This window comes from Arvicanthis niloticus, chromosome 1 (assembly GCF_011762505.2).
Source record: "Arvicanthis niloticus isolate mArvNil1 chromosome 1, mArvNil1.pat.X, whole genome shotgun sequence".
Lineage (NCBI taxonomy): Eukaryota > Metazoa > Chordata > Mammalia > Rodentia > Muridae > Arvicanthis > Arvicanthis niloticus.
Window position 1 is genome coordinate 125,631,752 of NC_047658.1, and position 27,809 is coordinate 125,659,560.

The 27,809-nt window shown below is 39.2% G+C and overlaps 1 protein-coding gene across 3 annotated transcripts in view; it reads right to left on the bottom strand.

Annotated features, from left to right (window-relative positions):
• Pcsk5 (proprotein convertase subtilisin/kexin type 5) overlaps nt 1–27,809 on the bottom strand; it is a 411,165-nt gene that overhangs the window by 183,971 nt on the left and 199,385 nt on the right. For all 3 annotated transcript variants that reach the window (XM_076918285.1, XM_034512925.2, XM_034512945.2), the window contains exon 10: nt 9,574–9,677. In XM_076918285.1, the coding sequence (XP_076774400.1) occupies nt 9,574–9,677 (104 nt within the window). The remainder of the gene's footprint in view (nt 1–9,573; nt 9,678–27,809) is intronic.

Here is a 27,809-nt window from a genome sequence, read left to right on the forward strand (position 1 = left end):
TTCCCTCCATGCTTAGAGCCCTATCTGTGGTAGAATCCCCTCTCTGTAGAAAAGACGACCTGTAGTGGGGAGATCTGCTCAAGACAGATTGATGAGATCCATTAAATACTTCAAACAGAGCCTTTTCTCCCTGGCTCCATTTTCTTGTAGCTGCACATGGTGTTATTTCTGAGGATTCTTCACCCAAATAGGAAGGCGATTTGACTGGTCCCCCACATGAAACAATCACCATTTAAATGAATGAAGTTTTGGTCCCGTTTGATTGTATAAAGGTCAAATGCATACAAAAATATAAGGAGAGGGGCAATAAAAGTTTGGTGTGGCACTTGCATTTACATAAGAACGGGACATATGTATTCAACGTCTGTCAAGAGCTAGCGAAAGAGGCAGTGATGAACTAGCTATGAGTTAATAATGCTAAGTTACTCTATTGATGAGTAGGTTCTGAGAAAGTCAAGATTGAAGCAAAGAAAAGGCTAGTATGAGTAACATCAAAACAAGTAAATATTTCTCACTCTAATACACTTGGTTTGGGGAGTGGCTTCTAGGTCAGGTTTTAGTTCCTACTCTACTACTCAGTCTGACTTTCTTTTGCAGGATTACAACCTGTACAATCAAGCAGGCAGGCCTGTCCAAAATTCATAGGACATCTGTGACAGTTATGTCCTATGATGTCAAGTGATATGTGGCTGAAACACAGGCTTCTAGGATACAAAGTATTGGACTATGGGGCAAATCTGGACACAAAGCCTGTGCTCTGTACCTCAAAGGACAAAATGGAAAACAAATGACTTCAAACTATTATATTAAAAAGAGAAGGTACATTGCTGCCACTAGAGGTTTCAACACACACACACACACACACACACACACACACACACACACACACCCCACAAATGTAGAACTTAGAGTCATTATGAACTCTATATTTCTTATCAGTCTATCTGCCTAGCAATTTTATAGCAACTCAAGATGCAAACCAAATCAAAATTACCTTTTTTCTTAAATATTTACAAAGATCATGTGGCAAACCCACCAAAGACTACAGCTGTATGTTAAGAAAGGAATTCAGACACATGAGGCTAAGTGACTTCCGAAGGCTGTGCTTAAGAGTGGCGAGCACTAAAAAGAATTTGGTCAAAGAAAATCTGTGAAGCCCTCTCAATGCATAATTTCTGGCTGCCATTTTTGTAAAAGCAATCTTTTACTATGTCCTTTATTGTGGGATTATTAAAAAACCTGTCTCAAAAAGTATCCTTAAAAAATAATAACAACAATATCTGGCAGAGATCATAATATATCACACATCTGCAATTGTTCCCATTTTGAAGGAGTCTTATAAAGGACAACACTTTTTTTTTTTTCCTGAATGTCAGAGGTCTTAAGGTCAAGAGTACAGAATCACTTACTAGAGAAATAAAAATCAAGTCACTGCCAGGGAATCTACCCATTTGCCATGTATGTGTCATTTTGTAGGACATGTCATAGAACCAATGAATTCATACCAATAACTTAGGAAATAAAACTGTCATCAGATTAGTATCTACAATAACTCAGCTTGGAAGTCATCTATTACCCAACTCATTGTTTTGGGGACACTAAGTGGCTCAAAAATGTACTTCAAAAGAGAATTCCCAGTTACATGATTCAAGTAGCTCTGCTCTCTGCTTTCTCTATATTGCTTTCCTTATGATATCATCTCATACCTGCCTTTTCATTGTACTCTGGGTCCTTTATCCTCTATTCCAGTGCTGAGGCAACCCAAACAACAGAAAGTACTTGCTTGATCTAACAAGGCAAGACATCATTTATGGCAAGTTATAATTCTCAGCCATTTTGTGACTCTAAAGCTCTCAAAATCCCAACCTCCATCATTACATTTGTTTATGTATCTGATTGATGGTATTGATAAAACTAGCTAGCATAATCAGGTTTTGTTCTCTTAAACACCTCTGAGCCTGCGTATTGTTTCTCAACACCCAAGTAATCTCACACAAAGCAGAAAGCACTAATAAGGAGGCTGGCTAACCATTTCTCCAAAATCATTAACCTCAAGTCACCAAAAATATAAAATGAAAACAAGAACATAGATGGGAGAAAAGAGCAGAAAATTATGAGAATAGCAGTATACAGAAGATATGTAGCTATACAGTAGTGGGAGTGGGGCTGACAAATGGGCTCCTACTAAGCTTGATCACCTGAGTTCAATCCCTACCTGACTTCAATCCCTGGAACCCACATGGTGGAAAGAATTGACTTCCTCAAGTTGTTCTCTTACCTCTACACATGTGTTGTTGTGGAATATGCATGTCCATGTGCTTGTGTACCTACACACACACACACACACACACACACACACACACATAACAACAAAGGAGCGAGGCTCACATGGGAAGTGACAATGGAGACAACCATACATAGGTCATTTACTGGTCTAAGAACATAGGTCTATGTGTATCAGTTTCTACATGCCCGATTTTTAAATCCAAAAACAGCAGACTACCATTGAAATATATTGTGTTAAAATAAGGAACAACATGTAGATGATAAATAATCTTACTTAAGCACATTTTCTGAGGGAAGAACTGTGCCAAATTCTCTTCTACCCTTCTTCTCAAGGACAGAATATTTTTATAAACTGGCTGAGCACAGCTTATGATCTTCTAGCTCTGTCTCCATAGGGTGTGCTCTCAGGCCTTGGTGCTAAGTTCTTTAAATCTCATCTCTTTTCTTGTGATTCCCCTTCCTTGTTCACTGTATCTGTAGACAAGTCTTGTCCATGTTACTTGCCTCACCTGAAATGGCCTCTACAAGACCACACTACCTTCAGTGACAGAGGGTAGACAAAAACACAGTTTCTTGTTTTGAATAACTCCAATAAGAAGAGGCTTATTGAATTTCAAAATAGTCTCCCAGTGACATGTGTGAATATATTCTGATAGGATTGCATCTTGACTGAAATTTTTGTCTTTTTATTTTTGAATTGAATTCAGATCCAGTAGTTCAGGAAATCCATTTCATTACTTTCTAGCCCTCAGACATTTTAGACCAAAGTAGGACTCTCTTGATGACTCTTAAATCTTGGGGATCAGAGTTTTATGGCTTTTATTTTAGCTTGAGATATCAGGGTCACTACAAAATAGCACGATCTGCCACTCTTAAAGTGAGTCAAACACCTCTGCTGAGAGAAGAGTTAAAAGGGACCAGGGTTAGCAGTTCATCCTCTCTTGAAGTAGTAATTTAGTTTCTTCAGGGAATTATAGAAATGTCAACTCTCTCTTAAGCATAGAGGCTTTGCACACTGCAAAACTAGTTTTCTGCTTACAACTTTATGTGGCACATTGATAGATAAAGTGTCAGTAAGAGTTTTTTTTTTCTTTTCTTTTCAGATTTTTATCAGTTCCTATACAGGTGCAATTAATTAGAAGTTGTGAGATTTAGAAGACTGAATTCAGAATGATATTTAAACATTACAATATAAAAATCTGGCAGAGAGATAATAGACAAATTATGCAAGTGCAATTTTAATTGTGTTTTGAGAGAAAAAGGGAGAGAGAGAGAGGGAGGGAGAGAGAGACAGAGACAGAGAGACAGAGAGACACAGAGAGACACAGAGAGACAGAGGGTTAGAGTATGTGTGTGTGGCTGGGTGATATGTGTGTGTGTGTGTGTGTGTGTGTGTGTGTGTGATCTAGGATTGGAACCCAGGGTCTTGCACATGTTGGCAAACATTCTACCACAGAGCACATTCAAAGTCCTGAAGGTGGGTTTATTAGGAACAAAACTGTGTGCATTTGAAACTCATAAAAACATAAAACTGAAGCAAAGCTTGACTGACAGAAACCTGACTAATCTAATGCTATCATTCTGTGCAAGACCAAAACAGGAAGAAAACTATTTTTTATTCTCTGAAGATATTTCTAAGTGTCATACTTTTAGTAGTTAGTTATTCATAGGAAACAGTGGGCATTTTGGAGACAAGAATTTAGAGTAAGTAACAACTAATCTGGGATTTCTGTCAGGGACTTAGTGTTACCATATAGGTGTCTAGACAAATTACCTACCAGACAAAAGAATAAATGTAAACTCTCCCAAAAGTGTGTGAGTCACATCAGTCTGTGGATGAGCTAAAAGGTAAGTCCATGCATACCACAGTCAATAAATACATGAATCAATACATATGAAAGGAGTATATGTTCAATGCTAGAAAGCATAGAACAAGAAGAAAAAAAAATCAAGAGGTATCTTCAGTAAGCAAATCTGTCAGTAGTATCAAATGTGTCTACTCACTCTACTTTCCAGTAACAATTGCCTTACTTTTGCAAAGGGGTTCTAACTAGAGTCCCATATCTGATTTGATTGCCCTTGTTCACACTGGACAGATCAACAGTATGCCATTTGACTTTTCTTCAAAAACATAAAATACCAGCTAAAGCACTGTGCACCCAAGCATTATGAAACATACATCAAACACCAACATTGAATCTACAGGCAGGTTGTAGAGATGTAGATGCAATATTATTTAAATAGCAAAATCATAAAATAAAATAAAATAAAGTAAAGTAAATTTGACCCTTTCAAGTGACAACACATTAGAAATCACTTTATACTCTTAAAACAAAACAAATCCAAACTTTTCATTTTATGGCATGCTTAATGGTTCCAGTATTTTCAATTTTTTTTTTAAATAAGTGTTACAAACTGAAAGGCAGGTAGCTATTAAAAATATATTGTAATAAAATTACCATTCCCTACCAATGAAAACACAATGATGGCAATTAAAGGTAACAAAAAAATGATTAAAAGTTAAGATTTGAGAAGCTAAGAAGTCATGTTAGACTGTCAATTGCTTTTACCATGGTAGGTAACCAGTTAGACATTAAAAAAAAAATCTAGTAGTTTAGTGGTGGTCCAGGAAAGAGTCAGTGGGGACAGGGGAAGTTTCAGCGACATGCTGGTAGAAAAACAGAGACTTACATAGTCTGGGTGGGCAGTGAAATGGAGGGCGTGGCCACCTCGCTCACTTAGTGGTCATTTTTTGAGTTTCAATGACTTTTTTTTTCATTCTTTCGCCTAGTAAAGATGACAGAAGGTCCTAATTTATTATCTGATATCTACTTCTGTTCCTAGATATAAGAGAGTTTATCTGTACACAGTCATATAATCCAAATACAAATAGTTTGATTCAAAGAGATGTTCATGCATTGTGTAGAGTCACAACCACATCCTTAAAGCACAGCTCAGGATTTGGGGAGAAGGCTCAGCTACACAGTCTGGGTGCTGCAAGGGCAGGGGCATGGCTGGTTGTGGTCTCCTCAGAGTAATGCAGTAGAGGACAGAAGAGCCCCCAAAAGCAATTTTTTTCCTCAGAAATGCTCCGATCTCTAGACTATAGAAAACTCTTTGGATGAACATTGTGGCCAGTCTTCTGGGTGACAATGTTAGAAGAGTCTGTCAAAATATACACCAGACACATGACAGGTGCACTAGGCTTTAGGTGCATCCTGCTGTGGCCAAATACAGTGCTATCAATACTCCTATCTAGTGTGACCTGGAGGGGTTGTCAGGGGTTGCAATGAGAATAAAAGTAAGTACAGGCCTGCCAGTCATGGATATATACCTTTAATTCCAGTATTCAGGAAGGAGAAACATGAGGATTGCCATAAACTCAAGGCCACTTTGGCCTATATTTGAGGTCAGCTCAGCCTTCATAGGGTGTGATAGCCTGTCTCTGCCAAACAAAAGACCTGTGTCAACTTCTGTGTCTATAAATTATGCAAGTGTATTGTACCCACAATTCCCTACTGCTATTTGGCTGGAGGGCTAAAAATACTCAGAAAATCCTTAGGAATGAAGAGACAATATCCATTGAATTCTGTGAGGAGAGCTACCCGGGTGGAGGAAGCTCCTTTGAAATAGCTCATTGGTGCAGTTAAAGTTGCATGGGTTGGGGATGCAAAGGAGAGGGAAGAAAACAGAAGAGACTGTTCGTAAAAGGAAAGAGAAGGGATGAGGAAAAACTAATGCTAATACAATGCCAACCATTTCATGATGAAGTCATCTTCTGGCTTTGGGAATGTTGCTTAGCACTGGGACACTAGAGTTGACATTTTAGTTCTTCATTGACAGAATTCCACATCTGCTCTAAGATGAATTATTTCTCATTTTCACATACATTTTCAAGTGCATGTTTTGTGATACTCATGAAGCCTTTTTTACAAGTCACTAACTCTGGGGTGAGGTACATTGTCAAAAGGTAGCTAAAACTTGACCAGAATTAGTCACAAAATGGACTAGGCAAATACATTTAGTTATTTTATATGGGTGTACAATTCACTTCCTTATGTTTATTCTGCAAAATTAGTCTGCTCTAAGAGACATTTTAATTATGCTGAGATTATTGTCATTGTTACTATTATTAAGCACCAGGACAGAATCACTTCAGTCCAGTTAAACTAAGTGGAAGTCAAGGTACCATTAGCAGCCAAGTGTTGACTGTGACTACTGTCTTTGGGGTTTTCCAAACCACGAGCTGGTCTTGCTATGGGAGCATTTGCAGATTGCTACAAGGGGAGTACAGAAGACCCCAGCCACTGATGTGTCATTCAGAGAACAATGGTGGATCTCCAGAGATCCCCCTTCTATCCTACACTGGATGAGAACGGGAGCAGAGGAGTGGCTGCTCCAAGAGAAGTGAAACGCTTTCCCAGTCCAGGCCTACCCAGCACAAGTGAGCATCAGAGCAGCGTTCAGGAGAGTCCTGCTCTCTTGCAGTTCCCTTACCTTCCAGCTCTGCTACCTGTTGCTAGTGTGCAGCATATGGGTATGCCTAAAGAAATGTAGGGAGGTAGCATATGACAGATCTGGAAGGTTTGGTGGGAGACAGCTATTCATCCCCTTTGGGGTGTTGGCTTTTCTGAATTTATCAGGATAAGGAAGACTATTGAAACTTCTGAAGAAAACTGTTTTCTACTTTCCCTAATCTTTGACATCTGTGAAACTGCTCTCTCTCTCTCTCTCTCTCTCTCTCTCTCTCTCTCTCTCTCTCTCTCTCTCTCTCTCCCCCCCCCCCCGTGTGTGTGTGTGTGTGTGTGTGTGTCTGTCTGTCTGTCCTAGAAATATGTAGTTAAGGCTGGCCCCAAACTTACAGAAATCCACCTGCCTCTGCCTCCCAAGTGCACCACCAGGAGTTTTCAATTTCACTTCAAGTATATGTTTTATGTAGTCCTGAGACTGAGTGGGGTGGGTGGGGTGGTGCCACGGTGGTGTGGTGGCTTCTGCCATAGACCACTCTGCTCTTTCTTGTGTAAGGGGATAAAGGAGCATGCTAACAAGGCCCCTACTGCTGGTGGATCTGATTTAAACGTCAAATTCTTGCTGAGCTATCATGGCATAGATCTCTCCTAAATATCTACTCTTTTTATTCTTTGAGTTTCTGTTTCATAAAAAGACAGTCTTTTGTTTGTGCCCTGGTGAGCTGCATTCCTTCCTTTCCAGAGAGCACTTTGCTCCCGCTAGCCTCTGCCCTCGTCCCTTTTATTTTATTTGGGGCACTCGAGAAGGGATAGTAATGTTTAGAATAAGGAAGAAAATAACTTTGAAAGAATTCATCTTATTATGATCATGTTTAGATGAATTATGGGGGCTTGCCATCAACAAAATTACAAAACAATTCCCGTGGGATCCCAGAGCATTCCGAGTAATTCATCTATGCAAAAATGAACTTTAATTGTTACTCTTGGCAGCCACCTAAGAGGAGAGTGAAATATTATACTAAATATTGCCACGTGCAATAGTAAAATACAATTTCCTCCTTGCCAGAAGCAGTGTACAGTCCCTTGAAATTCACGTTTGGGTCTGCTGATTTAGTTTAAATCCCCTGTTTTCCCCTCTCCAAAACCAACAGAGGTTTTCCAAAGAGCTGTGTGCTTTATTAGAACCATTTGCTCTTTTTAAGTTGCCAGAAAGGAGGAAGTCAGACTAGGAAGTTTATTTGGGTTAAAGTTGATGCTTTAGCTTCATGGAGGTCAATAGACTTTGTGTGTGAGCCCTCTGCTAAGACGGCCTTTGCAGCCAAGGTTAATGTTGACCCCCTCGACCCCCAACGCCCCACGCAGGTCATGGATTTATTTAGAAACATTCATATGACAAACTTACATTTCTGTTTTGTTTGTTTGTTTTTATTTTGGTTTGTTTTGTGTTTTTGGAAGAAGTGAAATTTTAAATAATTTTAACATTGCCCATGCGACTACAATGTTGAGATTGCACATTGGCTTCTCAGAGTAGGACAGCAACAGGCATTTACAGGCGTTTTTTTTTGGGGGGGGGGACAGCACACCAGCACACTACTCTGTGTAGTTTGCAGCCAAAAAAGGATCATACTTCAAGAGCAGAAGGTATGGAATGAATCATGTAAAAACATCAAATAACTGATTATATGTGTGAATCTTTGGCAGATTCATAGGTCATGGTTAAGGGTGAGTTTACCATGAGCTATCTGCAAAGAATTTTTAAAGGATATACATTTTGGCATAAGTATTTGCATATACTGGCCATAGTTCCCTATGGATATATTAAGCTCCTATGTGTGATATCATGTAGATGTTATTCAGATCCCATAATGTTTAAATATGGAACAATTAGGGACCTTAAAATGAATGGCTTCCTTGGGATTATTCATCATGTTTCCAGTGGTCTGAGTGCCAGAATCACCACTGATTACATATTCCTTACACTAGTGAATACTGTTTTCTCTAGAGGTGGATACGTTATGATCTAACATTATTTGGGAAAAAGTTTGAGGCTGTAGCTGTGATATGAAGTAATTTTTGTTATAACTTCATAGATTAAAATTTCGGTTATTTGCAACTTGAGTAAACACACTAATCTTTAGAAACGCCTTATAGGATTACTTCCTATTTATTATGATATATATTATCCATTACAAAAAGGATGGTGGCTACTGTTAAGAAGAGCACTAAAGAGACATATAACTTGCTTCAGCTGTAGGAAGAACATTCCGTGTTTGTTCTATGTCACGCGCAGCTGCTAGGGACTGCTCAGTGGGACGTTTTATCTTCACTGTGGGTTTGCTCATAGAAATATGTCTGCTTTTTTATCTGTGAAAGTTTTAAAACTATCAAAAACAGTGTTACAAAATGCATGCCTAATTGCTAGATTATAGTGAGAAGTATATGCCAGCAATTAAACATGAGGAAGCGAAGGTGAAGAACTTAAAAACACAGAGTTATAAAAAATACCACTCAGAGAGTCAATGACAGTGAATACCAAAGCAGTTAGCATTCCCATAGGCCAGTTATGCCTGGAAGTTGGGGGAATTTTTAAAATTGACCTTTGATGTGGGAAGCATAGGAAATCTGCCATGTATGTATACTTTTAACTAAAAAAAAAATCAATCTGCCTTTTAAGTATGAAAAGACCAAAGAACTCTTCATGTATGAGCACAAAATTTCATTTTGCTTTCTTTGAAGGGTTCAGTTTCCTGCTCTCCATTTAAAATTGGGGAAAAATAAAAATGTTTTGCCTGTGACAGAATAGGAAAGAAGTTCTCACCCTTAAAACCAGCAGCATTGGTTTTCCAGTCATTAGCGTTCAAATGTCCCGCACGGGAAGTCCTGACAATAACATGCTGTACGTCTCTCCAGGTCAGAAACGGACTGGGGAAAGACAAGGTAAGAATCATTGTACCAAAAAAAAAAGATGGGGGAAGCAGAGAGTCACAAGCAAATTCAAAAAGCAAAATCAAAATGGCAAAGAACTAAAAACGGGACAGAGACTTGGGTTTGAGATAATCAAATGCCAAAAGCCACTCCTGCTCTCGTGTGGGGACATGACGTCAGTCTGCGGAAGGCAGAAGATGTAACCATAAGAAGAAATCCTATGCTCAGTGTCAGTGTGTCACTGTAGCTTAGTGATAAGGGGGAGGGGGAAAGGTTTCCTATTTCCTTGACAAAATGGCTGCTCACTACAGAGCTACTGTCCCCTGAGTGAGAATTTGCATCTTCAGATACAGCTTAGTCAAAGCAGAAGCCCCTAGAACATTTCCCCTTTAATCTTACAACTCAGCATTCAATTGTAGCTTACCAAAGATCAACATTTAACCTTCTGTACAAATACATGTGTAGGTCAAGGGAAAAAAAATAGCTGAAATTAAGCCCACACTTTCAGAGTTCTTTTAGGAAAAGAATGTGGCTTGATCCAAAAGTTAGGCTCTAATATGCAGAGGCTAGGAGAACATTCATGCTTTGTAATGTATAGCCGATACATTAAGCAGTTGGCTCACTAGTTCTCAGGGCTGATAGCGCAGAGAAACAGAAGGTAAGGACCAAAGAGGCCACACTGAACATCTAAGGAAAACACATCCAAGTTAGATAAGACAGTCTGGGTCTTTTTCAGAGAACACAAGTGCACAATAGGCACCGGACATGGTGAGAACACATTGTTCTTGTGCATTCTTTAGTCTTGTAGTCTGAGATGTGCTCATCTTTTTAAAACATCCTAGTGTTTTTTTCACTTATTTTTTTCTCTCCGTGATCTCATGTACTACATAGTGTATGTATTTGGAGGACAACTTTCACAAATGAGTTCTCTTTCTATATTGTGGGTTCTGGGATCAAATTCAGGTCATCAGGGTTAGAAGTCAGCACCTTTACCCACATTGCCACATCAACACCCCTGCTATCTTTTACATAAATGAGAATTATGGTAATAATTATCACGGGGCCTATGTAATTATACACCTAGCATTTGGAGGATTCAACAACCTAGAGAACACCCACTTCGAATTCTGAGCTAGTTACTGAACACCCAACTCGAACACTCCCATTTTACTGCTAAGGGAGCACTTATTAACTGTGGCTCATACTTAATGGTGAAGCCTATGCATTACTTTGCTTTAAGCTAATGTTTGTCCCATCATGGCTACCATATGTACAATTTGGTCAATGCTCTCCTAGAAATAAGTAGCTCCATCATCAGACTACAACTCTTTCCTTTTCTATGTGAAATTAATCTCTACAAAGAATTAATTTTCTCATTTAGCTAGAACATAGAACCTGACAATTGGTTAAAGTAATACTAATTACTCAGCATAATGCCTAGTGCACAACAATGTCTTAGAAATAAGAGCTAGTTTGTCTTTTTGTCCAGGTAACTTACTGCTCTTACTTGGTAATTTGTATATCAAGAAGTTGGAGAAAGAAAAGAACTACTGAGTAGTGATACCTTTTCTTTACCTCTCAGAACGAAAACAGAGTGAGCCCTGCCAATGTCTTCAGAAGAGAACACAATGACTTTTTAAAGGTTATGTTAGTGAAAGGACTTATATTTAGACAATTAGCACCATGCTAAGTGGACTTGGGAGAGTGATGAAAACAGGATTTTCATTCTGTTTGAATACCACCCTTGTTGGGAACCATTTTAGAGAGCTGTAAGGCATGAAACTCAAGAAAAGGAGAGAGGTGTTCGGTGGGGCCCAGGAGGAAGGAAAACGTTGCTTCTAAGGCTGATTTGGTCCTTTGCTGATTTGCCCTGAATTCACATGATAACTCAGAAGACTCAGTGCTGTGCTGTTAGTGACATGCAAAAACTCATTCGGGATGCTGGTCTCAACACAGATGCTCCACTCTGACTGAGATGGGATGCCCACAATGCATGTCCTTCTTTGTGTGCCCACCAAAGAGCAGGGCAAAGGCCTCAGCAAAAATGTCCAGTTTGGATAGACATTCCAGTGGCTCATTTATGGCTTTCCACAACGTTCCCAAATGAACATGCATTTTTTTTCCATGTGTAAACAGCAGAACAACAAAAAGTACCCATGGGTTTGATGGCTATATCTATCTAAACCAACCTAGCAATTTAGAGATAACATTAACACACAGCTAGAACATCTGTATTTTAAATAGCATCCTTTAGGAAAACAGGATTGAAGTGAGTTTTCTATGATACCTGTAAGACTCAGAAAAATTCAGCATAGGATTCTGAACATTGATAGTCATCCATTGTTCCTTTAGTTCACCTCAATGCTAAAATGGAAAAGTCATCCAACAGAGGACATTTATCTTGTACCTGAAGCAGCTGTGCTCTGGCAGATGGAGGAAGCCTCCCGCATTCAACTCAGCCTGAAGACATTGCTTGGGTTACTCGTTCTCACGCTGAGTTACAAAATCTAGTTTCTGGAATAGTTGTAATTAGAAAACTCAGCATCAGGAAATTTGAAAGAATGAGGTGGCCTGATAATTCTACTTTGACACCTGATAATGAATGGAGCTGCCTGAATTTCACCAAAATATACAAGTAAGAAAATAAAGAAAAAAAAAATCAATGGGTTTGGAAAAAGTGGCATTTCTGTCCATGGCAAGACAACTAATGAGCTCAGGAAGCAGTGAGAGCTTAACCATATTAGATGGTGGGCTTTAGTCAGGGGAGCACTCTGAAGGACTCTTGATTATGTCGATGTTTGATTTCCATCTTATTTCATATTTTTACTTATTCTCACAGGGCTGATATAGAGGTGAGGATTGAGCCAGACTACCAAAGATTTGGTAAGAGAACATTCTAGTAAACATGCCAAGAGCCAAAGCACAGAGGAAAAGCTGAACACCCTTCCTGGAGAAAGCCATAGGCACAGGAAAAGCACAGGATCTCTTAAAAATTGCACACTTCCACAAATACCTTTGGCCTACATTCCCCTGGCCTCAAAATCCAAGCCCTTTCTTTCTCAAAAGTAACTCGAAAGAGCTACAATGGAGGGTGGGGTGGGGATGTCTAGCCAACCTAGAGAGAGAAAATGGCTCATGTTGAACTTGCTGGTTGCCTCTGTCTAACAGCTTCTAGGTGTGTGTGTGTGTGTGTGGGGGGCTTCTTCCTGTGATTGTCACCAGTTATGTCTCAATAATACACACCAAAACATAGCTACCTGTGATCTTATGAATCATGAAAATGAACTTAACCTTCTGGGCAGCTCTGGAAAAGCCTTGTTTCACACTACAAATGATTTTTCTTTTTTGCTTGACCTTGTGATAAGATACAACACAGTTTACTGGCTAAGACCAGGTACTGTGTGTTACATACACAATATTGTTGTATAATATTAAGAATCACGATGTAGGGACTTATCACTTTAGCATTTCTCCCCAACTACAAAGGTGGGAATCAGAGTTGTACAGTCATGCAGGTCCACGGAGGGGCCACAGGAAGAGCCTGAATCCACAGCTGTGGGTTTTGCCTGTAGTACTCATACTGTTAGTTAGCAGATACAGCTGCTTCCAGAACAGACCCATAGGCTGTTCTGGGAAAGGATGTATTCTGGCTTCTGTGGTTATCCTTAGACATTCTGAGTCAAGAAGCCAAACAAGCATCTTAGGACATGGTCTCATGGTCATGTGACCCTTGTGTACCTACTGCTTCAATGCCATTGCTTGATTTTTGTCTACTATCATATTAAAAATATTCTTAAGTTTTTAATCTTGCTTGCAAAAGTTCTAACTTTTTTATACATACTAATCAAAGATCAGGAAAAAAATACTTGAAAAATCAAGTCTTTTAAATGTACTTCACATTTATGTGAGATCATAACATTATTATGTAATTTTCTAGCATTTATGTTGTGAATTGGTCATCTCCCTTGCCAGGGTTTCACTTTGATGTGCTTCACAGCCTGGTTAGTTAAGCTTCTCAGTGGATGAACTCAAATCTGTCCCCAAACACCAGTGGTTTACAGCTGTTAGTACAGGACAATGACTCTGGTTACCATGGGGTTGTACAATGTTCTTGCTCTCAGCAGTTCAAGTTTTTTTCTTTCTTTCTTTCTTTTTTTTTTTTAATGAACTCACTACAAGATTTAGAATAAACAGGACATGTCCCAAGAGAGTTTTTTTCATGTAGTGCTTCTTATTAAGCTTTTAAGTGTAACTGCTAGCACTTATATTAAAAAAGAAAAAAAAGTCACTAATCAAGAATTCTTGAAAATAATTCTCAGATGTATGAGTTTTGGAAACAAACTTGCATTTAGTAATCCTTACAAACAAGGTCTAAATTGAAGCCTGGGCAACTAACTCACCTGAACATTTTAAGAGAAAAAAAGAGTCTTCCATTCCCTACAAAAGATGTACCACCACCACCATCATCACCATCACTATTCACATCATCACATCACCATCATCACTATCACTACCACCGTCATCATCACCATCATCTTCATCCTCCTCCTAAGTCTACAGGTAAGTGATAAAAGAAAGAAGACACTTATCTCCATAGAAGAAATTTATCAACAAGGGGAGAGAATGAAACTAAAGAATGAAAACACCTTCCTACTCGGATCAATTATCTTGAGTGACAATGATTCTGTCTAATGAAATGAGTAGGTATCACCCAGATCAATGTTCAACTGTGGGACAATCAGCCATCATTCAACTATCTCAGCAAATAAATAAAACCAACCCAAGCACACCCAGCTTTCTTTCATTAGTGTGCCTAAAACAGAATTATAAACAAATAGCCAGAAAATGAATGTCATGGAGCCTATGCTGAAGAAATTAGTAACTGTGAGAATGGGTTTACTATGAGCAGATTAAGGAAGATGAGAAAGTATGTGCTCAAAGCCTGCCAAGAAAGGTAATACCATTATTCTGACCAGAGTCTGCACACCAGTGATAACTGATCACAGGTGACTCAGTGAAGGGAACAGACTTTCCTGTCTTGACTGGGAAAGGTGCCAGCCCCTCCACCTCCTAGTGTGGTGCATCTGTCTTGGGTTCAGCTTTAATTGAGAAGTTCTAGCTCTACACGCAGAGCACAGTGGTGTACACTTGTAACCACAGCACTGGTGAGGATTCTTGGAGCTCTGCAGTGAGCCAGCCTAGTGTACTTGAGAAGCTCCAGGTTAGTCAGAGATTCCATCTCACAAAAAGAGGTAGCAAGTGGCCAAAAAGTGAAACCTGATACTGACTGACTTCCAGCTTCACACCACAAATTTGCTCACTTGCACATGCATGCACTCCCTCTACACATGTGAATTCATTCTCTCTCTCTCTCTCTCTCTCTCTCTCTCTCTCTCTCTCTCTCTCTCTCTCTCTCACACACACACACACACACACACACACTTGCATACATGGACACACATACCCACTTAAAAAGTTTAGCCCCCAAATCAAGTTGTAGTGTAGAAAAGCATGATTTCTCTTATGTCAACATTTAGAACTATGACTTCTATCAGAACCGCCTGTTGAGCCTTGCATGATCCATTCAGACCTTAAGAGAACTAGAAAAGATCAAAGGACACATTAGTTCACAAATGCAGGTCCAGTTTTTGTTTTTCTCTCTAGTGAAAGAATTCCTAGGCCCTATAAGTTCAGTCTAACAAAAGGTAAAAAACAAACAAACAAAAAACCTGGTCTCAAAACACATGCATGAAGATGGCCTGTGTCAAGTGATGGAAACTTTTCTCAGGGACCCTGAGATGGCCTTTGCCCTTAAAAATTCTACTTTACCACTTAGTGTATCTGTTATTACACTCAAAAGACTTGTGTTCCCACAGTCCCTACACATGAGATATATTGTGCATACTCAATGGTCAACTCTTCATTGACATACGTGCTGAATAAATTATTGCACTTTGCTGAATGATGATAGCTATTAAACTGGAGATAGTGAGGTACAGCAACTGCAAACAGTATTCAGATGTCATGACAGTAAGTTTTCCACTGGCACCCTTACATCCTTACAAGAGTACCCTGAATGCACGTGGACATCTCTGTTCAGTCTACAATCCCGAATCTGAATCTGCCTCTCATCTTTGTCACAAAGCCTCCCAGGTAGGCAGCATGTGACACTGTAAGCACGCCTCACTGAACTGACCCCTGTGACTCTGTGCAAAGCCCTTGCTCACCTTCTGTTTCCAGGCATGGCATGAATAAACAGACAATTCTAGACCAATTGACTCAGGCCTGCAGAAGACATCCATACCCCTATCCTTTCCATTACTTATCCAAATTTGTTCTAAAAAGCAATAAGCATAGTTTTCAGGTAAACGAGAATGGTAGAAATTATGTCAAGTCAAGACGATTTGTGCTTACTGTGTAAACATAGAGAGTTGCCTGTCCAGAACTGTTTCCTTTGCTGCAACGTGGAGACAGAACCATTTACTCAGCAATGCAGCTGTAAGATTTGGAGGTAATGGGTATAATAAAGTGCCAGGTAAATAAGTTCCCCAAGGCAAGAGACAGGGCAACTTTTAGAGATTAGTGACCTACTGTATCAGGAAAACTCAGAGGGTGAAATTGCCTGCATCCCTGATAAAGTTCAAGCAATCAAACAATGTTTTCTAAGACTGTTCTGAAACATTTGTTACACATTATTTTCTTATGTGTAACGTTCTCTAATACACAGTCAAACATGTTAGCATTTGGTATATTTCTGCTTAGTGAATTGTAGTGCTACTAAGATGTGTTGCAAAGGTCTCCTTCAACCATCCCTTTCAAACCATGGCTTAGTTAGCTATCTCCTATCCTAGGCTGGGGTATATAATGTGTGCCCACTCTGTACACTGCCTTTGTCTGCGGGAAGTCTTCACCCTTGCTGGCCGGCCACTGATGAGGCTGTGGTGGAATACTCTTTGGCTTGCTCTCAGAGTGCTTTATAGCATTGCATATTAGGAAAGAGCTGCAGGTATATACCTGTTCATGAAGTGGATTGTCAGATTGAAAGGCTCTAGTTTCTACAGAGTTCAGAGACTTGCAGTGCTTGTAACTTAGCTGTGTGAATGTCTATGATTACTGGCAGTATCAGGGTGGAACACAGGGCCCTGTGTATGTCAGGCCAGGACTCTGCCTCTAGGTTACACCCCAGTCCACACTACTGATAATCTCAGTTACTTTACAAAATTTCCTCCCAATTTTTCCTGTTACACATAAATGAGTATAATCATGTTCTTTTAGGCTGATGGTATGACTCAGTGGATAAACGTGCTTGCCACCAAGACTAAAAATTTGAGTTTTATTCTTGATATCCACATGGTGGAAGGAGAGAAATGAATTATAAAGGTTATTCTCTGATCTGCATAAATCTACATGCATTCCTGTGCACGAGTACACACACACACACACACACACACACACACACACACACATACACACACACTATGGCATGCTTCCATACCCTCCCCAATGAAATGAGTATTAAAAAAATAAGAATAAAATCCCTTTCTATATGTTCATTCTAGAAGCACATTTTAGGCAAAATTTCTCAATATTCAGCTTTAATTTTAAAGTTCCTTGGAAATCACTAAGCATTTTAGATTCTAGAATTTGGAGTAAATGTTATTACACATTTCAGAAACTCCCGACTTACATCAATTTCTGGCAGTCTCTCTCATTATTGTAAATCAATAGAAACCCATCATTTAAAAATGTACATATCACACACATACACCCACGAAGAAATTAATAAAGACGAATGAAAATTCATCCCCAAATGTCTGGTGGTGTTATAGAGATGCTTACGCTCAAGTGACACGAAAGATATCGCCTTTCCATCTTCTCTTCCACTGACATCCAGCATGACATGCATTACAGCTAGTGCTGCAGCATCATTGAGGAAGAAAAAAAAAGTGCCATGCTTGTTGGTCTTGGTGATTTAGAGTTTCTGAACTGACACCCAGACTGGAGACTTGTATGGACATTCCTTACATCTTTCTCTTTCTGAGAAGTCTTGCTTTGTAGCTCAGGCTGGCCTCCTACTCACTGCAATCCTTCTGAAGCATGGCTTGCAGATTAAAAAGAACCCATTGAAAACCAAAGTGAGCTAAGAGACAGTGCCCTAGTATGAAGATGTGAGGTAGCATAAGGAGCAGCAGAGTCTGGGTTGGGGTTATTCTACCATGACATTCAGACGACATCCTGATCCTATGGGAAACTGAAAAGAATTCAAACACGAGCACTTCTGGAGTGCTTCTGTAGGAAAGAGAGGAAAAGGAAAATAGGAAGGTAGCTTTGGAGGAGAGAAAACAGAAACCCAAGTTCAGAAAGCAGCTTCACTTTCTTCTTTCTTCTGATGACTCTGTCTCTGCCTAGACCTGTGCTGAGGTGCTGTGCTGAGGGCTGTAAGTAGACTATCCACTCAATGCATGCAAAATAACCCACCTACTGGGACAGAAAACATTGCTTTTTCCCTTTTACAGATATGGAAACCTAACTTTAGAAAGTTTCACACCTTTTCAAAGCTGAATAACTAGTAAAATAATTAAAGTAGGGACTTGAAGCCAGGTATTGTCCTCCACAGCCCAGGCTTCCATGCTCCATTGTAGGCTTTGTAGGTTACTGAAGTCAAATGTGACTGAGAAAAGACACGGAGGGCTGAAAAGGCTCAGTAAGTTCATACGTATTAAAGAGTCAGACCAGCGTATAACAAGGACATATGCTCCACTATGTTCATAGCAGCCTTATTTATAATAGCCAGAAGCTGGAAAGAACCCAGATGTCCTTCAACAGAGGAATGAATACAAAAAATGTGGTACATTTACACAATGGAGTACTACTCAGCTATTAAAAATAATGAATTTGAGAAATTCTTAGGTAAATGGATGGAACTAGAAAATATCATCCTGAGTGAGGTAACCCAATCATAAAAAAACTCACATGGTATTTACTCACTGATATGCAGATATTAGCCCAAAAGCTTGAAATAGCCAAGATTCAATTAACCAACCACATGAAGCTCATGAAGAAGGAAGACCAAGTGTGGATACCTCGGTCCTACTTGGAAGGAGTGCAGAATGCTCAAGGGAGCAAATATGACAACAAAATGTGGGACAGAAACTCAAGGAGGGGCCGTTGGGAGACTACTCTACCTTGATATCCATCCCATGTGCAGTCACCAAAGATAGACGCCAATATGGATGTCAGGAAGTGCATGCTGACAGGAGCCTGATGTAGCTGTCTCCTCAGAGGTCTGCCAGAGTCTGACATATCCAGAGGCGGATGCTCACAGCTACCCATTGATCTGATCAAGGGTTCCCAATGGAGAAGTTAGAGGACTGAAGGAGCTGAAAGGGTTGGTGGCCTCAAGAGGAGAGCAACAGTGCCAGCCAACCAGAGCTCCCCAGGGTCTAAACTACCAACCTGGGAGCACAAAGGGAGGCACCCATGACTTCAGCTGTATACTTAGGGGAGAATGGACTTATCAGGCATGGGTGGGAGAGGAGATTCTTGGTCCCATGGAGGCTGAGCGGGGAGAAATTTGAGGTTGGTGAGGGGGGAGTGGGGAGTAGTTGGGGGTACACCCTTGTGGAGGCAGGAGGGGGGATGGGATGGGGGTTCCAGGACGGTGGGGGAAATGGGGTGAGGGAATAAAATCTGAAATGTATTTTAAAAAATTAATAAAAAAAGAAAATGCAAATCAAAAAAAGAGTCAGACCACCTTGATTGGTTATAAAAATGTATATACTTCATAATAAGTATAAAGAGAAAATTCTCAAAATTTTTATTAAAGAATTAAAAAACTAAGCCTAAATGAAGCATGATCTGACTTAAGATGTTTCTGAAAAGTTAGTTTTAGGAGAGAATAAAGAATCATTTGTTCTACTGAAACTAAATGAAGTCAAGAGTTTCAGACTAGGCTCATTCCTCGAAAGTGATAGTAGATGACACATTCATGCAGTGCTGAGGACCTGCCCTAACCTATGTGTGTGTCTACACACATACACCCTGAGGACCTGCCCTAACCTATGTGTGTGTCTACACACATACATCCTGAGGACCTGCCCTAACCTATGTGTGTGTCTACACATATACACCCTGAGGACCTGCCCTGACCTATGTGTGTGTCTACACACATACACCCTGAGGACCTGCCCTAACCTATGTGTGTGTCTACACACATACACCCTAAGGACCTGCCCTAACCTATGTGTGTGTCTACACACATACATCCTGAGGACCTGCCCTAACCTATGTGTGTGTCTACACACATACACCCTGAGGACCTGCCCTAACCTATGTGTGTGTCTACACACATACACCCTGAGGACCTGCCCTAACTTATGTGTGTGTCTACACACATACACCCTGAGGACCTGCCCTGACCTATGTGTGTGTCTACACACATACACCCTGAGGACCTGCACTAACCTATGTGTGTGTCTACACACATACACCCTGAGGACCTGCCCTGACCTATGTGTGTGTCTACACACATACACCCTGAGGACCTGCCCTGGCTTATGTGTATGTCTACACACATACACCCTGAGGACCTGTACTAACCTATATGTGTGTCTACACACATACACCCTGAGGACCTGTCCTAACCTATGTGTGTGTCTACACACATACACCCTGAGGACCTGCACTAACCTATGTGTGTGTCTACACATATACACTCTGAGGACCTGCACTAACCTGTCTACACAGATATACCCTGAGGACCTGCATTATCCAGTCTATATACATATACTATGAGGACTGCAATAAAATACAATGACACTTCAAAGCTCATTTGCCCTATGAAAAAATATGTCAAAACTAAAAACTCTCAACTGTAAAATTTTTATTAGAGAATACCTTAAAGGTAAATCGGCATAGGGGAATAAGACTCAATAATTACTTCAGCAGATTTCTTGGAAGAAACTAAAAAATATGGTAGGGAATAAATGAGCTAAAATGGCCTGCTATAGAAATGCAGATTATAGTATTAAAGATAGGTGAATAAATAGATGGGTACAATAAATGTACCCCAACTTTATACCAAAAAATCCCTACTGTAAAGTACATTCATTTAAAATTATTATTTTATAAGCTTCCTCAAATATGAATCCTCTAAGTTCAAGAGGAGACATAATTGCTTCAGAAAATGACTGATAAATAACATTGTCTACATGTAACATTACAACTTCAGGGGAAAAACTGGCACTGAAAGGGATACACAGGTTGAATCTAAAAGAAAGGCTGGTGCTGTCTAAAAGGAATATCTCATAGCAAGCTATTAGATACCACAGGCATTTGTGCATTAAGAAGGTTTAATAAGAGGTTGAGAAAATGAAGTGGCTGAGGAACCCCAGTAGGATCCAGAGAATTTTATCCATGTATCTCAGAAGAAAGAAGATAGTTTGTTTATATAAGAAGTATTGAGGAGGCTGAGGGATGGCTCAGTGACACACACATACATACACACACATACATGCACACACACATGCACACGCACCTTCACATGGATGTGCACACATGCACAATAATGTACATATATACCCTATAGGCGGAGAGAGGGTGGCAGGAAAGGATAATAGTAAAATAAAGTGTATACAATAAATACCACTTAGGAAAAAGGCAGAAGTAAACGATGCTAAAAGGAGACTGAGAGCAGACTACAGAAATAAGCAGAAGAAGAGATGAAGAAATCCATTACTCTAAGAAGTAATGCTAAATCTAGTTGTTAGTGTTAGTATGAGCAACTATATCTAAATCTCAACAAACACTGAGAAAACACCTATGTTTTCCTCACAGTGAAACCTTGATGAAGCAAAAACTGGTTCATATGCACGATGAAGAAATGTCAACTGAAAGCAAAAAAAGGTTAAAAATAACCCAGACAAAAACCAACATCCACAGGAATGACTATAGTTACCCTGACATTTCACACAGCATGGTTGGCTGGCATGATGGAGAGAATATTATTATATCAGCTTTCATTTTTTCGAACTTTCCGTATATGTAAACTCACTTAATACTAGTGACAAGTGCAATTTCACATGAGGAAACTGTAACTCAAGAAAGGGATATGTTCCATTTATTCATAGCTGTTCAGGCAAATTGGAACTAAAATCAATCTGGCTCCAAAACATGAACCAGCAATGACTTGTGCATAACACTTTCCAATAAGAATAGATAGACATAAAAAATTCATCACAAATGAATAGAGACAAGTAACAGTATCATCAGATTAAACTAAAATAAAGTATTCAGATAAGCATGACTTAAAGGGACAAGAGGTAGCTGACAGAGATCAATTAAAGATATAAATTATAGTATAAAACAAGCAAATATTTGCTAGTTCAAAAACTAATTCTACTCCCCCAAATACAGAGCCAAAGATAATTCGAGAACTTTACTATGCCAATAAAGAGGACTCAAGTAAGTTTTCTTGAATGAGAAAACCAGTTTCAATAAAACCAAGACCTAGGATCTAGCAATGGTTCCTTGAATAATGTGCCTGCAGTACAATTATGAGGACCTGAGTTCGGATCTCAGTACCTGCACATAATAGCTGGGCCTGGCAGTGAGAGCCTATTATTCCAGTATTGGGAGGCAGAGACAGAAGGATCCTGGGGACACACAGGTGAGTCATTCCAGCCAATGAGTGAGCTCCAGGATCATCGAGAGAAACTATCTCAAAAAACAAGGTAGAAACTGATTTCAATAAGATGCATGATATCTTTAATTGATAATGCATTATTTTATTTAAAAGTTTGATTTGAAATATTATTAAGAAAAGGAGAGTTAAGAAGTTGACTAAGATCTGAAGGGAAAGCAACACACGAGCAACTGGAAGATAATAAAGTATAAAATATTTTCCTGATAAAACAAATGTTAAGAATATTTGAAATAGATTGCACAAGGAAGATGCACACATAAGTACATGTACGTAGGTATTTACATACATGATAATACAACACATCTATTTTAAAGGATATGTCAGTGCTCATATGACAATAGTCTTGGTTTTTAAAATGGTTTATTAATAATAAGACTGGTGGCCATGGCAACATTTTTGCAGGCATCTGTCAGTGTTGGTGAAATGTTAGTTTACTTCTAATATAATAACAGCAAACTGGAAGGATGAGTTGGATAATTACAAGTCCCACCATGGTTAAAAGAAAAAAAAAACTCCCACAGCATGGTACTGGTATAAAGACAGATTTGCATACCTGTAGAATACAATAGCAGACTCAGGAGTAAACCCATACAGTTATGGACACTTAATTTTTACATAGGTGTCAAAAACATACAGGAAAAAAACCATAGCCTATTCAACTAGTGGTGCAGGAAAAAGGTCTATATCCATCCTGGGAAAAATGAAAATAGATCCCTACCTCTCATTCAATACAACAATAAATTTAAAATAGCTTAAAGACTTTCATTTAAAGCCTGAAATACTGAAGAGGAAACACACGGACATACTTAAGGATGGAAGTTAGGGGAAGAACTTCATGAGTGGGACTCCAATTGCCCAGGAAACAGCACCAAGAACTAACAAGCGGGTAGGCATGGAATCACAAGGCTTCTGTACAGCATAGAAAACTTACAGCAGAGCCAACAGTGAGTCTATAGAATGGGAGAACATCTTTGCCAGCTATATATCAGATTGAGATTTGATATCTAGAATAAATAAAAAAAACCCCACAGAACTTAAAGACTAAACACTGCCAATCAAAACATGCGTCAAGGAAACAAACAGATGGCGCTCCATAGAAACACCCTAAGAAGTATTCAACATCCTTAGCCATCAGAGGAATATGAACTACAGATACTTTTGAGGCTTGATCTCCTCTTAGTCAGAAAGGCTAACACCAAGAAATCCAACAAAGAAAATGGGGAAGGAGGAACACCTATTCACTGTTGGTGGGAGTATAAGTTAGTAGGATATATATGGAGAATATTAAGGAGGTTTCTTGAATAATTAAAAGTAGAAGATTCTAAATAATCATTCATGGACATATACCAAAAGGATAGTATCCTGCCTCAGAGACACGTGCACATCCATGATTATTGCTACATAATTCACAATAAAAAACGGAACTAGCTTCAATGCTCATCTATAGGTGAATGCTAGTAAGCACGTGGCACATGTACGCAATGGAATTTTGCTCAGCTGTGAAGAAAAATGATAGGAATTTTGCAGGGAAGCCAATGAATCTGGAAAGCGTTGTATTATGTGAGGTTAATCAGATAGACAAAAATCCTATATGTTCTAGCATATGAGATCCTAGCTTAGCATGTTTATGTGCATATGTGTTAAGTCCAGGAGAGGAGAAGAGAGGTATAGATTATGAGACCAGAAAGACCATGAGTGAGGAAGAAGAGGTGCTGAGGAAGGGGCTGTGGCAAGAGGACACATATGACAAGAAAGGAGGCCATGGGTGCATGGAAAGACACATGACAGGCACTGGAGGGCATGGCATTCGTGAGAATGGAGGAAAAGAAGCAGCATGGTTAGCCAACAAGTGGACAAAAGTGTCAGAATGAAACCTAATTCTGCATGTACTAGCTGAACATTTTAATTAAAAAACATCATAAGACAACCCACTCATACACACACACACACACACACACACACACACACACGCCCCAATATTCTGCATTTCAAAGACTTATACACCACTTTTTCAATGTGAAACTCTATATAACTTTTTTTTTCACTTCAAATTTTGCCTAACAAAGGCACATCAAATGGACAACATGCTTTAAGAATATTTTCTCAAAACACAGCTTTGTTCTTAAACAGCCCACATTCCCGTTATTGTTCTCCTGGAGTATGCTCAGTGAAATGCTTCCCAACAGACCAGAAATTCTCTGGGCAATCTTCCAATGTTATACAATTCCCAACCAAACTGATAACAATTATTTCATATTTCAGGTTTGGGATCCCATGTAATTGAGAGTTTTAACACAATGAAAATTATAAAATTAAATACATCTGCTATAGAGAGTGAGGCCATTAAAGGTCCATTACAAAGGCACTTAAGTGCAGAGCAGGGAGTAAGAATCAAGCAAAGCATGCTCTCTGCGAAGTTGTCATGGGCAACATTCTCCAAGGACATTTGTAAAGGTTTCCCAGAGCTTCTGCAAGAAGGCCTCCCAGAGCTGTTAAGAGACCACACCTCCTTGCCTCCGAATTTACTGAGTCTTTTCCCTTGTTTCCTTGCTCTCTGGTGATACACTGAGTATTTTAGATATTTAGAATGACTACTGGGCATAACCTTAAAGTCTTTTGGTACATTTGTACAACATGACATACAATTTCAATCTTTGAAGTGATGCTAGCAGTTATCAACCTGTTTTCCATCATATAAATGGGTTGTTTTTCAGACTTTCTGTTTTGCTATCTGGCTTTTTATTTCAAGGGTTAGCCATAATGGCAAGTGACAAGCAGATGAAGTAGGTAAAATGTAGTTACTGTGCCAACCAAATAATCCAGGAAAACTGAAGGAGGCTAAGAATAAAGTAAATTGGATTACTCTGTGACTATGTTCATAGCATAGATGCGATCATTCCTTTAATGGTTTTCCTTATCATTTATCATTATTGGTTCTTTCCTCTTCTAACCCACAATCATCCTGAACTACAATACATACTTGGCTTAGTGTTTTCCCCTCTATACCAGACACAATTATCTTCCATCTGTTAATAGAAATATAAGTGTACAGTAGCCATGTTCAAACCAAACACACATGTGTTCTCCCTGCACAATCATCATGGATAACATATGTTTGTTCAGAAGTACACCAGTACTTAGCACAGTGCCAGGCACATGCTCAAAGACATCAAGACAATGATAGTATACATTTGTGACTATGGTTTGTAAGATATATTACCATGTCTTTCAAAATAAATAAATTATAGTAGCAAGAACAAGTCAACTAATATTTCTTTATATGGCCAGCATTCAGATTTAAAATGAAACTCGATGGCCAGTAGTCTACTCCCTGCAGATTCTGAAACTGATACCTGTACATACTACTTAAACAAGTGCAGGAAGACTTCCTGCCTTCCTTCATCTTTCCCTCTCTACCCTCCTTTCCTCTCTCCCTCCCTACCATCCACTTACTCATTGTGTTTAAGCAGTATTCCCTGCTAAGTTGTTAGTCACCGGTTTTCTGTAGCATACTGATTCTTATGCCTTTAAAGGTTTATCATCGTGATCTGTATGTAGATCACTTAAATGATTGAAAATTTTTTATGGGCTATACACACAAGGCATTTCTGTGTTTTGGGCACTATTCAGGTATCACAGTTTATATTATAATGGATACATTGTAAGAGGTTTCAAAATGACAAATGTCATAATCAATTTGTTGATGCCAATAGGAATGACATGCTTTTAAATGTTTCATTTATATTTTCCTTTCTTCTCCCACACTGATGGAAAATGTACTACGATTAATGTTTTATAAAAGAAAATCACACATACACACAAGCTCGCGTGCATACACACACACACACACACACACACACACACACACACACACACACAAACATACCCATACATAGTGTCAGCTGATTACTAAAATTCAGCCCTATTAGCCATATGGACAATTATTCTTTTTAGAATGAGTGAAACAAATAAACAAATGTAGTAAAATTTATGGGCCCAAACTGGGGTAGGCATAAGCTATATTGATTCAAAAGTCAGCCTAGATCTGGGTGTGATAATACACATCTATCATGTTGGACTACAGCAGGATAACAGTGTTCTTGAGGTTAGCCTAGGCTACAAAATAAATTACAGGCAAGTCTGGGATCTGCTATCTATTGACAACTATTTACGTAACAACAACAACAATAACAATGACAACAACAACCACTCAACAAATGTATGCAAAAAATGTAAAATTTCTAAACCAACAAACAAAATCCCTCTTGATCTGTAAAAACTCAGCCCAAGGTGATAGACAGATCTGCAACACAACCCATATATTAAGACTTACTGAAGATTGCCGAAGAGGTGACAAACAGATTGTAAGAGCCGAGGATCAGCTTGCCTACTGCTCAGCATTGTCTTCTAGACATGACATGGAGGCTTTACCTATAAAATCTCAGCAAGAGCAGTTGACATGCCAGAGACAGGTGAGTCTCTGAGTCAGCCTGGTCTACAGAGCAAGTTCTAGGAGAGCCAGAACTACAGAGAAACTCAGTCTCTAAAACAAATGAACAAACAAAGAAGCAAGCAAGCAAACAAACCAAAACAAACCACCACCACCAATAACAACGACAACAAAACAGTGGCCAAGCCAACACAGATTGGAGAAATTTCACAAGGACTCATCCCTAAGGAAGAGTTACAGGCAATAAATGACTACAGAGAGGGTCATCATTTACAGGACTGATCTCCCAATAGGAGTATAAATCACAAAGGGTGAGTCCTAAACATGTACATATGACATATGAGCAATACTAAGTGGACTCAGCAAGTTAGATACATACATACATACATACATCATACATACATACATACATACATACATCATACATACATACATACATCATACACACATACATACACACATCATACATACATACATATATATGCATGCACGCAGCTCGCATACAAATACAGACACACATGCACACAACCTATTTTACAAGAAGAGGTCATGAATTTAAGAATGAGTGGGGGTTGGGTGAGGGGGAGGGAAAGAAATGATGTAAACATAGCATCAAGATGTATTAAATTCTTAAAAATTAAATTAACAAAAACTATACAACATCCCAAGAACACCTGGTACAGAAACAGAGTTGAAGGAATGGTAGCTGGGTTACAAGACAGAGTCCTCAGAGGTACTTGATGAAGCTAGGGGACGAGCCACCCCGGAATGTCTTTTTATAGGCTTTGCTGAAAATGAGTAAATAATAACCAATGGTGTGAAGTGATGGACCCAAGAAGAATTGCACTTTTAGTCCTTAGAGGTTAACCATCGGCACTATTAAGAACAGAACTTTCCTAGCACTCAGTATAATTCAAAATCTTCTAAGAGATTAAATTGAAATACGAATTTTTACATATTGCCTATAAGTTCATGA